Raw genomic sequence first — 17,070 nt, forward strand, 5'->3', positions numbered from 1 at the left:
AGAAAAAAAAGCCTTCTGTAACATGTATTATTACAATAAGAAATGTATTCTTTAACTTCCTGATCTCTACCTCCTTCCATCCTAAACAGATTGTCTGTTACATTCAGCCTGAGAGAAAAAATTTTACTTCCTGGCTCCCAAATTGGTTTCAATACAACCAGATTTTTTAGTCTACAGACTCTTGCATATGAATACAACAGTATTAAGAAAACAGAAAAAAAAAAAAGTCTTAAACTTCATTAGTCATAATAACCTTTCCTATTTTATTTAGTCAACCAATCATGAATAATAACTTCTTGTCTAATCCTCTCAAATCATCTTTCCTAAAAAGCTTGTGAAAATGGATTAGCCTTGTAGTTCATAGGAGATTATTTCACTTACAGTCTATTGTATCAAAAGGTAATAGGCAAAGAATTTTAACCAAGGGCCTTTTATTAAGATAAAAAAACATCCCTTCAGGCCTCAGCTTAAGCTGGAGCCCTGGAAAAAATAATGCCATAATATCACATGAAAAACACCAAGGTAACCATTCAACATTCTTAGGGAGATGAAGCCTTTCTCCTCCTTAAAAGACCCTAAAACTCAAGACAGACCACAGAGTACAAGCCCAACACATCGCCTGCAAGCAAAACTTAAGGAATTTAGTACCTGCAATTTGCTCTGTTTAACTTCTAGTCCTCATTTATGGTACGTTGCAAAATTCTCACAATAATCTGAAGCGCCAAAGATATAAACAGGAAGACTACATTCAGAAGTGAACCAATATCTTTTTTGTAAAAAGAAGGGGAAAAAAATGGGGTGGACAACAGATTTTTAGGAAATATTTGCAACATTGTGGGATTCTCACTGTAAAAAAAAAACAAGTTCGTTTTTTTTCTTATTTTAATTTCCTGCAATAAAGTCCTATCATTTCCCTGTCAACTTGTGGGCTAAATACTGCATGTTTTATCTAGACAAAATGTTAGTTTATTATATATATTAGATTACAACATTTGTTTATTTTGTCTAAACAAAAATAAAGCTAGGAAAAGCTGATTAAGTATATTAAGACCAGTGAAAAGTGCAGAAATCCTATTACCACCACGCTAAAGGAAATGCAGCTCAGATTTACAACAAGAGAAACAATAGAACAAAACTCCAGAAAGTTACTCTCTAGATCTCTCAGAATAAGCAAGAACATGAAAGAAAAATCCTTGCCTTTACTCCACAGATATTCTGCATTTAGCAGTCTCACACCATGCTTGCAGCTGTAAAAGAAACTGTAAGGATTTTTCTTCGCCCAATATCAGAAAGAGCTCAATTATTACAGTTGCTGAAATCTAAAGTTTAAAATTCCACAGATAATAATCAAAGAAATCTAAGTACTCCAGACTTTTCAAAAACTGGTTAAAGGCTTTTACCATTCCAAGACAGAAGTTAAGGCAGGGCACTATTTACAAGACCCCCACCACCACCACACATACACATTTCAGATTACTGTTGCAGATAACTTTTCAGTAAAGTTTAAAAAAAAATTGAAGTGCAAGTTCATGCCTGACTAAACATGACAGCAAGCCATCAACTGCAACATCAATATATGGAGCTACAAACAAAGCAGGAAGTAACACAGGCCAGTATCACTCCTGCCATAAAAGCTATGGTTCCTCCACTACCAGACTTTATATTACTAACAACCAATATTTTTTGTGTTACTTTTTTCTAGATGTGTAACTGAGTTTTTCAAGAAATCACTTATTAGCACCCCAGCACCACACGCTTCTCAATTTCTAAGACAACCAAGAACCATTACATAGAGTGCACAAAGATGCTAAACCTTTCTTGTATGAAGGCTGATCCATCTACTGAAATTATGACCTTTTCCCTCACAGCCCTACAGTAGGTTCCTGCATCTTTTCTTTTTTTTTTATTTCCCCCTTGCAATAGAATTGACCCCTTGCCTTAAAGTGGGCAACCACTCATATTTTGAATGTATCGAATATCCAATGTTACTAATCAGAGTAGTGTCCAGCCATGTTCGCTATGGACAAAAAAAAAAAAAAATATCACTGGTAGAGGAAATCGTTGCTTTTTCTCCACACACATCATCTGGCAGCAAGGAGTGGGAGAAACAGCAAAATATTCTGCTAATTCAAAGGTATCTTCATAATTGTCATTCCTGATGCTCAGGAAGGCAGAGACGGAGGCTCTGCTGCAAATTTCAGCTCCTTCACACTTTCAGCTAGGAGCTGAGAAAAGAACTTGCCCTCTACCTTGCAATGAAAAGCAGACTCCAGGAATCTCTTTAATTATCATTATTGTGGGAGTGTGGTCAGGAAGATAATAAATCAGATTGCTGTTATCACAGGTGTACAAAGCAAGGGGAAGTGGGAGGAAAACAGGAGTTAGACTGCTGTAACAGAAAAAAAATTCCCAGGGTATGGAAGGGAGGAGGGCAAGGGAGGCGAGATAACAGCCACAAATTTATTTTCAACCAGAAAGAAAACAAAATATTTGGCTACAGACTCCTTACAATACACCTACAATGCAAACATACAAATATAAGCAACTCCCCAGCTAACCCTTAAATCCAGTTTTCCAGAACTTCATTTTTGTAATAAAATACTTTGTCTTTGGCAGGCTGCCTTGCGGGATTACATGGGGTGCTTATTTACACTGCAGTTACTTGTTGATGATATAATCAGCACAAACTGAGGAAAACTTCACATCTAGCAAAACACAAACTCTTCTAAGCTTTCCTATGAGGACTTCTGAGTGTAACACTGAACTGGAATTTTTAAGTTCTACATTCAGTTCCTGGTCCCACATGCTTCCAGCAAGACTATGTGCATGCATATGTGTGCACACACAAAGCATTTTTATTTGCTTAAAGAGAAAAACTTTCTCAAGTAGAATTGAACATTTCATTTAGCTGTGAATGCACACAAGGGACTATTTGCACTAAATGCATTAATTAGCACAGTTTCCGAGATTAAACTCTAAGTTCTTAGCATGGCTATCCCTCAGTCCTTTATTCACAAGGAAAGGACATTCTGACAGAATATGCTATATTCATTCAACCATTTAGTGAGATACATGAATTTACGTCTTGGACATCCAACCGTACAAATTCACACATGGCAATTATGGATGTGTGTTAACAAAGACTTTCACAGTAAAGGACAACCAAGTTACTTCGGCTTCACACTTCTGGGGGAAAAAAAAAATTAATCTAATTTGAGCTGCCAAATTATTCCCTATTTCCATGCAGATTCAGTGATTGTTTAAGAAAGGCAAATACAACATGTTTAGTCAAATCCAAAGGGTGATTCTTCTAGGTGAGCCATAATCTGGCAGGAGCTGGGAATGGAGTCATGATTCTGAGATCCTCTAAGCTAGAAAATGACTGAGTATATTCAGACACCTACCATTTTAGCAGAAAACAAGTGGAAACTTGTAGATACCGAGCAATGAGGGAAACACACAAAAAGCCCAATAAGCAAACAGGTCATTGATAGGGCAGAGAACTGTTCTAAAAAAAAATCACTATTCTATTACCAAGGCTTTTTCCCCCCAAAAGCTTTGCAGAAAAAAAACTACAAAAAAAACCCACTGAAGAAGTAAGGATTCAAACTTCAGATGTCCTCAACATTACTTTCTAGATGCAAAAAAGAGAACAGAAATGTCAGAAAATTACATTATTTTTACGATACTTTATTTTACCTCATAATTGAGCACATTACCACATTGACTCAGAACTAACCCAACTTGGATACTGTTGCTTTTCTCAAGCAACCTAAAAAGATAGACCTACTTAGTAAATACAGGAGTTTTTTTAGAAAGAAAAGCTGCTGAAACAGACACCCCACACAAAACAGTTCTAATTCCAACAACGTGCATTTGCATTACATTACTACACTTTTAGTCCATATAGAACACTGACTATTCTTATACTAATGCCAACTTCTTTTCAAATTGTTTTATGGGTAAAATTCAGTATTTCACAACTTAAGGGGCACATAGCTTAGAGTCTTTTCAAACCACCTTCTCTTTAAAGATAGCATCAGAAAACTGAGGTTCATATGAAGCACGAGACATACTATTACACAATCTGGACAAAGAAGAATTGACTTCTGGTGATTTAAGACAATCTAATTAAAGGGGACTTCAAACTATTATTCTGCTTAGATCTTACACAGGCAATTACAGGCCATGAAATAAGATGCTATGACCTTTTGCAGAATGAAAGTACCAATGTTGCTTTACACTACAACATATGAAAAAGTTAATTGGTCATAAAACACAGAGAGCATTTTAGAAATGAACTGCCACATAAAATTACTATAGTGCATGAAATCCCCCATCAGAACTTGTCTGTGCTGTGCTGAGAGTCAGAGTCAGTCTCTGCTTCTCATATGAATAGATGCAATCTCAGCAACCAGACACAATAAACACAAGATGAAGGGAATGGCAAGCATAGCAGCAACACACAGAATTAATTCCAGAGGCTAGGAATCACATAATGAAAATTACTTCATTATTTTAACTTGTTAATTATTCATGCAGCAGAGAGATGGGAAATAGCAGGAGAAAGCTAATAAAAGAGGAAGCAGCTGAGAGACATTGATGGATAGGATTAGAAAGGTATAACAGAGAAGTTATGAAAACAGCAGATGAGGAAAGAGTTTAGGGTAAAGTTACACAGTCAGTAACAGAGCCAATCTAAGGCATTCCTTCTGCCTCCCGACCCTCATTACTCCTAGCCTACCATTGTGGCACACTGCTTCCTCCTTACTAACAAGCACAGTCATTTGTGGGACTGTACAACAAATCAGCCCAAGCTGAAAAACAACCTGACCAAAAAAAAAAGTTGACACAGCTAAAGCGAAAATGCAGAAGCAGAAGTGAGAGGCTACAAGGGAAAAATAGGTCATGCCAATACTTCTCCCAGCCAAAAGGTGCAACCATGGGATTAAGGACCAATGCCTATGCTCAGACCATAAAAACACACCTCGTAACGATGCCATGTATCTCGGAATGCTACATGCAGAGTGAAACGTGTTTAGAGCACAGCAGGTGACAAACACTGAAAAGAGGAGCTATACAGCAAAAGGTGGCCAAGACACTTGGTTGATGTTGGGGAATACATTTTCCAGAGGAAGAGTGTATCCTTCACTGAAGAACCCACCAACATAGCACATGTCCAGCTGCTCTTAGTGACTTTTTCCCCACTGTGTGCTACTTAAGTCAGATCAAACATTCCATGTGCATGATCTGCAGTCTACTGAGGTGTACAGAGCAAGAAGAATCACAAATCATGATGCTATATTGCTTACATACATGAAATGGAGATGCAATACAGAGAAATCATGAACCAGATGATTAAACACCAGGTAGCAGTACACAGTAATACTCAGTACTTCAGATAGAGACTTAGTGCCTACATTTCTGAGATTCAAATGGAGTCCTCTATTATTCACTCCATTCCCTCTTCATGCAATTTCATCCTCAGGAGATATCTTCCTTTACCATCCCTAATTACACACATCTAATAACAGAAAGGCTAAAGCTAGATCTTTTCTTCTATTCAGACTCTGCTACTAGATACCACTGATGCCATTTTGGAGGCACTGGAGAGTGCAGAACCAGTTACAAGGCAGAAGGATAGAAATGAGACCAAAAAAGCAGGTTAGGCAGTTTTCTTACCCATTTTTGACAGGTTTATGTTAATTCAACTTTAGAGGGGAGGTGGAAGGGAGGAGAGGGGGGAAGAGTGCAACATGGGCCACATAAAAGTTCTCACAGCTGCATTTGTAAAACGGTTTTTATTACAAACCTTATTAAAGATACCGGACAAAAAAAAATTACTCTAAATAAGTAGTGACAGTTTTAGAATTTTTTTATTACTATTAACAATGCAAGTTACAAAACACGAGGCAAAAAATCCAAAATTGTCCTCTGAAAGCTCAACTTTAATTTAAAAAACATAATTTTCTTATATTTGGAACGAATACCCTAAACATACGATCCAATGTACTGTTTAACAACTACTTGATCTCACAGTGAACCTAACTTCTACCTCACCACTGTGAAATATCCTAGTCATTTCAACAGTTACCCATTCAAGTACCCTGAAAAAAAAAACAAAACTTTTAACACTAGCATTTAAAATTATGTTCAAATAGAATTATTAACTCAAACAATTGTCTAAACCCATACAGCAGCAGCTTTTCACTTGACCCAACTTGAACAGTAAATATCACAAACAACCTCCTGGTAACAGATGTCACTTTTAATATTTTTGCTGTTAATACTTTGAAATCAAAGACAAGAAGACTACAGGGAAATAACTAATAGATAAAAGAACAAGGAGAAAAAGAATAAGCTCTCTACATTTACTGGAGATAGCAACAGGTGTAAATTGCCACAAGGAAGATCTAAATTCAGTATTAGAAAAGAACTCTTATGACAAGAACAGTTAAGCACTATTAACAACAGTTGCCCAGTGAGATTGCGCAATCTCTATTATCTGAGGCTTTTGTGGGTTTCAAAACCCTAGTGGTATCATCCTTTCCTTTAAATCAGTTCTGACAAACTTCACTAAGCCTATTTTATTCAAAGAGATGGCAGGCAGCTACCCAGTTTCCTGTATTAGTTTTTCTGCTGTTAGTGAACAGAATCAGCAAACATCTGACAAGCATGAGAGATGGCATAAAGGAAGCAGTAATAATGTGTGCCCCATGTCAGGACTTCAACCTTCAGCAATGAGTTATGTCAGCTCACCACATCTTCTGAGACTGTATCTTAAAAAAAAAATTACGCAAACAGATTAGACAAACCGGCTAATAGTACTGTAAGTACGATTTATCCTTCCTGGAGCTAAGGAGTAGACCAGAATTCTTGAGGTCGTTTCCAGCATCACTTCATTTAAGCTTTAAAAAAAACAACACGGAACCCCTTTTTAAGCCCATTCAGTGATACTATAACAAAATATTATAATGAAATTTCACTTAAATATATTAAGAGAAGTATGTGCATTCTTAGCATTACCACAACTAAATGCTGTCTAATGTCACATGCATTCATCTCACATTTGTGTTTCCCATGTAAAGTATCTTCTTGCTGAAAGGATAAGCCTAAAATGTCTCATGTCTAAATCTTTTCACTTATAAACTGTACATGTGAATTGAATTCTCAAGACCTTACATTTTTTTAAGAAAATCTGCCAAATGTGTATTAACTGTAAAATGCTGGCTGTACATACCAGCTTCTTGAGTTTGCTAATACACATCTCCAGTTCCACTCCTTCTGCTCAAAGCTAGCCAGAGCATAAAACTGAGAATGAAAGACCAGTAAGGGTTTGGACCTCTTTGTACAGCAACAGATCTCAGAATAGCTTGAGGTGGAAAGGACCTTAAAGATCATCTAGATCCAATCCCCCTGATCTGGAATACTAGGAGTCTAACAGGAGACTTGCAAGATGAAATTAAGTTCTGAAGTTACACAGAACCATTAATCTCCCTGGTGACGCTTCTTAGTCCACCAATTACACAAGCCTGGAATTGCAGGTCTGGTAGACATTCACACACTATTATCTGTAGGAGACTTCAGGGAAAGGAAAAAAGGGGAAAAAAAGGTAAAGACAGCAAAACATAGCCCTAATCAGCAGGCTAATACTAGCAAAGATTTCCTTACTTAAATATCCTAATTCCCTTTTATTAATGCATAAGATTATTTCTCTTGTTTGCTCAAGGGAAATACTACATGGTCACGCTTACATACAGTTTTTTTCTTTTATACAAGTTTTTCAAGCACCTCTCCCTGTGACTCACTCTCATATACCTGAAGCGCACTGGTCAGAAAACAAGGAATCCATTGAGAAGCTTGAAAGTCAGAAAAATCCCCACTTAAATGTCAATACCACATTTAATTTGATAAGCTTGTATACACTTCATGCGTCACCTGCTCTGGAGACCACGCAGAAAAAGAATAAATACAGTATGTCACCTTGACCACTTTGCCTATTCCTCTTCCCAGAAGACCATAAATGCTTCAAATATGAGAGACTCTTTTATTTGCACAGGACAAAACATGCTAAATTAGGTCGGACTTTCGAGAAGACTTATACGCATGGAAAACACACCAAGTACGATTCATGTCAAGCAGCACAAGCTGAAAACTTCCTTACCCAGCTGGTGTGTTGAAAAGTAGTTTGCCATAAAAACAAAGTTTTCATCAAATATTATATTCATAGTTGGGGATGGGAGGGTCGTCAACATACATTAATCTCCATTTGCCCACATTATTTCCACGTGCATTTAAATTGCTGCTCATAACACAGAATTTTGTTGATTATTCCTTTCCAAACACACACAAGCCTAATGCCTGCACTCAGAGCTTCACTGCTACCAAACCAGGTGCAAAGCCAAGACGCTGGTAGCTCTGTATTTCCTGTATATGCATATACGAAGCAAAGCAGAACAACTTAATAAGATACCCCAAAACCATGAACGACTAAGAGTCACCCTTACACACCTAGAGAGTGAAGACAACCCCTTCTGTCAGAACAACGTACTCACTGAAACAGACCTTTCAATCTAGACATTTTAATAAGTCCCAAGAAGCCAAAAGCAGCCGATTTCCCATCAAAACACATGCTTTCCACCATAACTCCAAATTTCCTCGAGAGGATTCCACCACAATGTCATTTTATCGCCGTTTGCTAGGACACCATACCAACGCACATTACGAAAGTCAGGGCAGTGTTCACAAAAACCCCTCCTTTAGTCCTGATAATGACCCTTTCTGTAGTCTTTCCAACACGATCAGATGGAACAAAATGCAACATAGTTCATCTTGTGACTGATGTAATGCAGGCAGGGAACAATGCCGTGGAAATGAAAAAGCCAAGGATCTTTGTCTCTTTCTAGACGGATTGCCAAGTCTTGATAGTTGGAGGGAGAAACAGCTTAGCATCCCAAATAAAACACGACAGTGCATGTTCTTTCTTTCAGTCAAGTCATTGCAGCTTTTGGCAACCCGATAGGAAAGTTAGACCCTTCAAAGAAAGCCCAAGCTAAAATACTAGAAAACAACCCTATTTTAAAAATTGCAGAAGAAACAAATCATTCCCTGGCTCTGGAAATAAACCCCAAGGAGTCTGCCGCTCGCACGCCGTTTACCAATGCTAAAAACACAACCTCGACAACAACTAAAAGCCATAAATTGTTGCATTTTCTCGCCACCGGTATTTGGCAGCGGGCGAGGAAGGCAGGGCCGGCGGCTCGGCCGGGGAGGCAGGCACAGGGCCGGGCGCTGGCCCCGCTCCCCGGGGGCCCGCGGGGCAGCCCCGTCTGCAGCCCACCCCCCGCACCCGCAGCCCCCTGCCGGCACCGACCGCGGCGCGGCGGGGCCGGGCACAAGAGCGGCAGGACGCCGAGCCGGCGGCGCGGGCAGGCGGGAGCCGGCGGGCCCGCTGGATGCGCCTACCTGCGAGAGCTGCCGGGGGTTGGGGCAGCCGAAGAGCGCGGAGCTGGAGCTGAAGCTGATGGCCCCTCTGCGGCTGAGGACGTGCTGCGGCACCGGCCTGTCCAGCGGCAGCACCGGCAGCTGGTAACATACTTCCATCGAAGAAGCCTCCGTGAGCCGACCACCCGCAGGGCAGCGGCCTCGCCCGCCGCCGCACCTGCCCGCGCAGGGCTCGCCGCAGCGGGGCGGCGGGGGGAAGCCGGCGGCGAAACCCCGCGGGGGCCCGGCGCCTCCTCACCGCCCCCGCACCCCCCGGGGGGCCGGGCCGGGCCGCGCCGGGCCCCGGGCCTTTGTCCTGCGCCGCCAAAGCCTGGCGGGAACGGCCGCCGGGAGCGAGGGGGAGGCGGCGAAGCGGGACGGCTCTGTCAGCGCCCGAGGCGGCGAGTCCCGGCCCGGAGCCCGCGGCCGCCGCCGCTCCCTCGGCCTCGCTGCTGCCGGCGGGAGCCGCTGTCAGCCCCGCTGCCCGGCGCCGCGCATGGAGGCGAGGCCGGCCGGGGGGGCCCCTTTGGCTGAGACACACGCCGCGCTCGCCCCTATTGTCCGGCACGGCCGGGAGGAGCGGGGGGAGGAGGAGGAGGAGGAGGAGGAGGAGGAGGCGCCGCCGCACGGCCCCGCTCCGCCGGGGGGAAGGGGCCGGGCCCTCGGAGAGGGGACCGGGGAGGAGGAGGAGGAGGAGGAGGAGGAGGAGGAGGAGGAGGAGGAGGAGGAGGAGGAGGAGGAGGAGGAGGAGGAGGGGGGCGCCCCGCCCCGCCCCGCCCGCCCCCACTCGGAACACCCCGAGCGCACGAGCCCAGGAGGAGGCACAAACCCGACGGACTCTGCGTGGGTCGCGCGACTGGCGACACGCAGCGCGTCATCACGTAACTCCCCACTCCCCCCCTCCCGCGTGCCGCCCGTGCGCAGCAGGGCCCCGCGCGCCGCGCCAGGCGCATGCGCCCTCGGTGCGCGCCCTCGGGGCCGGGGCCGGTCTCGGTCTCGGTCTCGACATGGGGGCCGGTCTCGGTACCGGGGCCGGTCTCGGTACCGGGGCCGGGACCGGGCCGTGCCACGCCCCGGGGCTGGCGGCGCTGGCCGCGCAGGGCGGGAGGCGGCAGCTCCTGCCTCGTGTGCCCCGGCGGGCCCAGCACGTGGCGCGGCGGGCGGCGCTGGGGCGAGGCCTGCGGGGCCGGGCCCGGCGGCTCAGGCCCGGCGCGGGAGGAGAGGGTGGCTCGGCGCGGGAGTTGTTTGTCAGCCCTCGGCATCCCCCGGGGAGCCTCGCGGGGGGAGCGGCGTCCCGGCTCCGGCGGTGCGGAGCTCCCCGGTGGGTGCGGGCCGGCCCCGAGCGCCCGGCCTGCGCAGCTGCTCGGGCATGCGAGCTGGAGAGGCCGTTCTCCTACCGAAAGCCATACCCGGAGGAGCTCCCGTCTGCGTTTTAATCCCCGGTGCTTCGTTTCCTAGCGTGTGGAGGAGAGTTATTTTGCAAGATTAAGGGATAAAGCGTAGTTTTTGTTAAGATTAAAATACGAGGTTCCTGGCGAAGCACGTAATTCCAGGAATTGGTCTTCAAGGAAGAAATAGGTAATTCATGAGGTTATCTGGTCCACAGCTACGAACATCGCATTAGCTGGGATAGTTAGGACCAAACTTTAGCTCATTTTTTAGGACTAAGCCTCCCTTTGTCTCTCCCTGCAGCTGCCTTTTTTCATCTCTTTTATTTCTCCATCATAAAAAAACCCTAAATATAGCATGATAGGTAAGGGAACACTTATGTTCTTTGAATAATATATGAAGTGCCTGTACCCACTTAAAAATCAGATTTTGCAGAATGATTCACATGCTCTAACTTTGCATAATACATTGTTCTAAGCGCTTGCTTACTGGCAGAAAGGTTTAGGTTTCACATGATAACAGTTATTTATAGGCAATGACATGACTTTGGAGGAACCCATTTGGAAATAATAGGTGGTGGGTATGGAGGATTTACATCTACTTGAACTAGCTGTGGAAACAAGTTTTTCAGATGCGGTCTGATGGCCGTTTTACTTTGAGCTGTGAAGTGAGGAAATGGCTCCTCGTTCTTCTGCAGAAATGCAATTCCACATCATCTCATGGAGAGCCACAAGAATGTATGGACACATGAGAGAGGACACTGCTTTATCCAAAAAGCTTCAGCTGTTTTTCTCATGTTCCATGAAATACAAATGTCGTGAGCATTCAGGGTATGATTTTATAATAGATGCACTCAAGAATTCAAAATACATAATAAGCATATAATTCACAGTGAAATAACATACTCAGCCTTTTTTTTTTCCCCAGTTACAAGGTAGGTCAGGTTTTCTTCCACATGCTTTGACAGTTTGCTCGTATGTTCGTATTTGGCCTGCTTACATTAAATGGTGCATTGAAATTACTGATAGAATCACAGAATTGCTGGAGTTGGAAGGGACCTCTGGAGATCATCTAGTCCAGCTCTCCCACTGCAGTAGGAGAACCTAGAGCACTTTACTCAGGACTGTAACCAGGTGGGTTTTGAATATCTCCAGAGAACGAGACTCCACAACCTCCCTGGGCAGCCTGTTCCAGTGCTCCATCACCCTCACTGTAAAGAAGTTTTTCCTCATATTTAAATGGAACTTCCTGTGTTCCAACTTGTACCTATTGCCCCTCATCTGACACTGGGAACTACTGAGAAGAGCCTGACTCCATCTTCCTTGCACCCACCCTTTAGATACTTACATATGTTGATAAGGTCTCTACCATTGATAAGAACTCCACTAGCTTCACTTGGAATGAGAATCTGCGTCCCCATTCATTTTTCAAACTTGCTTTTGGTTCTTTCCTACTAACCACCAATTTTCTGTACTCAGGTAGGATGGATTTTTACTCTAGTCACTCTAAAATTCCTTTTACGGACAATATACGGTGTTTTGCAGAGAAAAAAAAACCACAAATGTTCTTACTTTCACTAAATTTACCGGGTATGTATTTTAATTCTACAAGGTCGAACTATAAATAAAAACTATTGATAATGTGTTTTGTGGTTTCTATCAGCTCTACGTATTTTCTGTCTGACTAGTTGAAACTAGTTCTTTAAGGTCACATTAGCACTCAGTCTGAGCCAGTATATCCTTAAATAATATAATCAGCATTTTCCCTCACCAGTGATCAAATTATCTTTGATCTCTAATTAATGTTACATAAACACCTTTAAGGTATTTGAAATGCATTCTTGTGAAGTAAGCATAGATTTTCCAGGCAGTGACTGCTGCCAGAAGTGTTGTCTTGCTGTCTTGTCTTGCTGCAAGAGGGTTTTATTTGTTTTTTTGCTACAGAGGTGTAGCAACAGCAAAGCGTTCATTCCCAGCATTTTGTTTTAATTGTTTTCTCTGTGAACCATGGAGTTCTCTTGAGCCCCATCAGGCTGCACTTCTGAAATGCATCACATTGCCCCATGAGGTGCCATAGTTCACCTTTGTGAGCCTTGTGCATTGTGGCTTCTTATCATGGCAGATACAGCCGTTGATAGGGACTACACATCAGACTTTATTCAAATGTAGGGTGTGTTGATAAAGTTTCATTGACTCCACACATTTTCAGTTAATGTCTTTTACACACTGTGCAGAGTGTCTTTACACACTAGACAGGGTACTGTCTAGCCAGGAAGGTGCATTACTGGTGACTGGATTTATCACAAAGAGGCACTTCTGAAATTGGAGCGGTGGAAGATCACGCAATTGCAGTTAGTTTAGCTTCCTGGTTACTGTGACAAGAGGAGGAAATCACCCAGTTTCACCAGCAAGACGTTCTGCTGGGCCAACCGCACGACATGGAGTGCCTCTCTGGGGCACAGCCAGCTACACTGGCAGACCTGCACTGTCTGAACAGAATCCCAATCGTCAAGCGTGGGAAAGACTTCTAGGGTCACCAAAGAGGATGCTTTTCCCATGTTCTTGTACAAAATGGAAAATAAGGATCCTCAAAGGCTTTTACTTAGAAAACACCATAAGCGCGCTAAATCTTCGTTTGTGCAGGGACCTGATCAAGACAAGCACAAGAGAGTTTTTAGCTTCTTGCCTGAATAAGTTACATGGTGTAAAACGCAGTGTTTATTTCTATAGACAGGAAATTGTCTTTTCATTTGTTACGTCCTCAGGAGCTGTGTTTTTATGCGTTGTTTTTGGCGTATGCTGTTGCTCTGGCACATACTCCTATACATCCTTGTTTTCTACCCAGAGTTACTGTCTGAGTGAATACTCTATTTCCATCAGACTTCAGACATATGGCAGCCCAGTTGGAGTGTACTCTGTCCCCGTTTGGTGTGTCCCTTCCCTCTGCCTTGCCCTGGGTCTGCACTGGGCTTGTTTGAATTTCTGTGCCAATACAACATCCTTAACTCTGGTTTGCCCTCCCCTGCTCCCCCAGATCACTTTCAGCCATCTCCTCACTGTGTTAGTCCTTCCTGAGTAGAAAAATTTGCACTTGCTTTTACTTGAGTGCATTGTGATTTCTTCAATCTATTTTGGGTTGGTCAAAATTGAATACTAGTCCTGTCCTTCAGGTGTACTTGCAGTCTTCCCTGGCTCTGTCATCAGCAAAGTTAATAAGCATGTTCTCCAGACAGTCAGGTCAACACTGAAAATTCTATGAATGAGGGAGTCCAAGATCTGGAAGAGACCTGAAGAACGGTATTTACTATATCCTGTCAACCCTTGCTAACTCCTCTGGGAATTGTTTCCAATTATTTTTGCACCCACATTGCAGTAGCTTTATCTACTTTGTGGCCCAGGTTCATCTTTCCTGACTTTAGAGGCTTAACCTAGAGAGTAGTTGCCTGAGGGTAATTTCATAGTCAATAATGAAGGGAAAGACAGCAGGGCCATTTGAATTATTCTTTGAAGTTGCCTTTCTCTTCACTGAGAAGGAGGACCACAGTGCAGCCTTTTTCCTGATTTAGACTCTTAGGTTTGTGTCTGTGAAGCTGATCAGATGAAGTTGGATGGGCAATTTTATTGACAGCAGTGTCAGCAAAGGATAGTGTCAGCTGAGACAAGCTACGTCACGTGCACCGTGTTCCCTTTAGCTATAGGTTTTGTCAGTCACTGCACAGGCAGATTAAGTCAGTTGGACTTGCTTGGGCAGACTGCTTGTTTGCTTTTGCTCCCAGTTCTGGTATTTTGGATATTATATTGAAAACTGTTGAGAATATTTTCAATATTTATAATTACTTTGATGTCACTAAATTGATACTGGCTAATGGACACTTACCAATTCTGGGCTAAAACCAGCAAGCTGGAACAGAAAGTTTAAAAGAGTGATCCCAGAGGATTTCAGTTTTTCTTTGCTTCCAGCCCTAAGAATCCCCTTCTATGCTTAGTGTAAGACTGGACCTTTACTGGCAAGTTACAGCTGCCAGAAACAGGGACTGACTGTGCAATCAGGATAACAAAAGGCAGTTCTGTAGACAGCTGCAGCCTCTCAAAAGTCTAATATCGGTTCAAAGACAGCTTTTTGTGACTCCACTGAAGGTGTTATTGGGAGTAACAGTGTGAAAAGGTGATTTTTATTCTTTCTTAAATGCATTTCTAGAAAACTTGCTAGAATTCAAACAGCTAAAGTGATCTCAGCCTCTGAAGTTTTGGTTTTCTCAGTGATTACAGTTGCCTGGAAAAAATTCCTCATACTACAATAGTGTTAGAATGACTGAGGGCATTGGTGTCAGCTTGAGCCTGTAGAGAAGGCTTCTCTTTGTGACATTTTTATATGCATAATAGCAGCTGATGCGCAGAATATTTTTAATATCAGAGTGGGAGGATATGAGAACCCCAGGTGTAGTTTCAGAGGTGCAGCTCACAAGTTTAATGGTGTTATTAGAAGCTGAACATTCACAGCTTTTTCTGTTGGTAATAGAAGTGTTTTGAACCCTATGAAGAGATGGAAGGACTGCATTGCACATTCACCAGCCGAATCATTTCTCAATCTATCATTCAGCATACAGCACCTGGTAGCCTTCATGACAAGCTGTAGTCACCCTTTCTGTCTTTAGAAAATGTAGTGGTTTATTTTGATTTGGTCTTGTAACTTTTTTTTTTATAGACATGTTGCCCCAATGCCTCATAAAAATTGCACATCCTTTCTAGAGCTCTTTACACGAAGGTGTAATTTTCAGCACAGTCTTAACAAGGTTTTTTTAAAGCAATTTTGATTTGCATTTTTTTAAAAATTAAGTAAGCTGTCTCATAAATAGGGACTGAGAGTTAGGTTTGATTTGGAAGTGTCCCATATGATACTTTACTGGCCAACTGACACATGGGAAGGTTTTCCTCCAGTATTAAAACTGAGAGTATCAAATATTGCTAGAAGTGAAATACTGTGCTAAAGTTCCCACCTACCAACAAGGCTGAAGCAACAATGTCTTATTAATCTCACTGCGTTGTCAAAAACTAAAGGAAAGCAGTTTATTATTTAAAGCTAGAATTTTTCAGACAAAGAACATTCTAATTTATTTCTGGCTCTGTTAAAGATGAATGCACTCCCTTGTTGCAGAAGCTTACTTGTATGAGAATGCAGAATAGTTGCTTTTTTATATATGCTAAAATTACTGGAAAATTTCTAGCAACAAAAAAGGCATGTTAACAATAGTCTGTCTTTGGTGGATAGAGCAAATCAGAAATGGGAGTAACTTGCAGCATTTGCACTTCTGATAATTTAGATTACTACATCCAATAATCTAGCTGTCTTCCTCTTACACCTGCCTTCCTCTTGCACTTCAGCTTTTTTACTATTCCATTTCATTTTTATTGAAGTGCCATTCCATGCAATTATTCCCTCACAAAAAAGAGTTAGGTCAAAATAAATATTAACTGCAATTAGAATTAACAATTACATTCAGAAGATCACATGAGCAGTAAAAATGTATACTAATTCATATTCAAATTAAATTACTCCATGATATTCCAAGTAGTTATTTTTTTCTGCCTTTTCAAAAGATGTTCAACTATACCACTTCAGTTTCTTCATTAAATTTGAGCTTGCATGAAAAAATAATCAGGTATTTAATCTTTTCTGTGCTTGCTTTTTAGCTAATCAGGGAGACTGCTCTTCTATCAAAATCTATAGCAGTAGAAAGTAATGCCATTCAGGTGAGTAGAAGTGAGATGATTAAATATTTGCAGCAACTCATGTTTTTCCACCATGTAGCATCCTGACATTCATTCCTTTGTGAGGAAAAGAATGTGTCAAGGTTAGCATTAACATGACTTCTCCTTGAAAGTCTGGAAAAGCATCTGTCATTCTGCCAGTCTTCCCATTAACTACCTGAGTAAATGCAGCAAGAAGATTTTATTACATTCAAGAGACTACCTCTCATTTTATTTAGGTTTATTCTTTGCCAGACCCTTTGTTTTTTAACAAAGCAAAAGGTAACTGGAATCCTGTCTGATTTACAACTCACTAGATTTGTATGTGCTTAATTCCATTAAAACTGGAAGGGATGTTGCCAATATGTCAACAAAAACGCAACCAAGCAATGGGAGGGTTAGTTTACAGAAATTCCTGAATTCCTTTGTCTTGACCAAATGAGGGAAAATT

At 42.3% G+C, this 17,070-nt stretch overlaps 1 protein-coding gene across 3 annotated transcripts in view; it reads right to left on the bottom strand.

Moving 5' to 3' along the window:
- The window catches only part of PDE7A (phosphodiesterase 7A), a 74,592-nt gene extending 64,555 nt beyond the window's left edge, over nt 1-10,037 (bottom strand). For 2 of the 3 annotated variants that reach the window (XM_051609884.1, XM_051609882.1), the window contains exon 1: nt 9,466-10,037. In XM_051609884.1, coding sequence (XP_051465844.1) covers nt 9,466-9,603 — 138 coding nt within the window. In that variant the 5' untranslated portion in view covers nt 9,604-10,037. The remainder of the gene's footprint in view (nt 1-9,465) is intronic. The other variant, XM_051609883.1, reaches the window with a different exon arrangement.
- Between the last annotated feature and the right edge of the window lie 7,033 nt (nt 10,038-17,070).

The sequence above is a fragment of the Apus apus genome, chromosome 2, assembly GCF_020740795.1.
Source record: "Apus apus isolate bApuApu2 chromosome 2, bApuApu2.pri.cur, whole genome shotgun sequence".
Lineage (NCBI taxonomy): Eukaryota > Metazoa > Chordata > Aves > Apodiformes > Apodidae > Apus > Apus apus.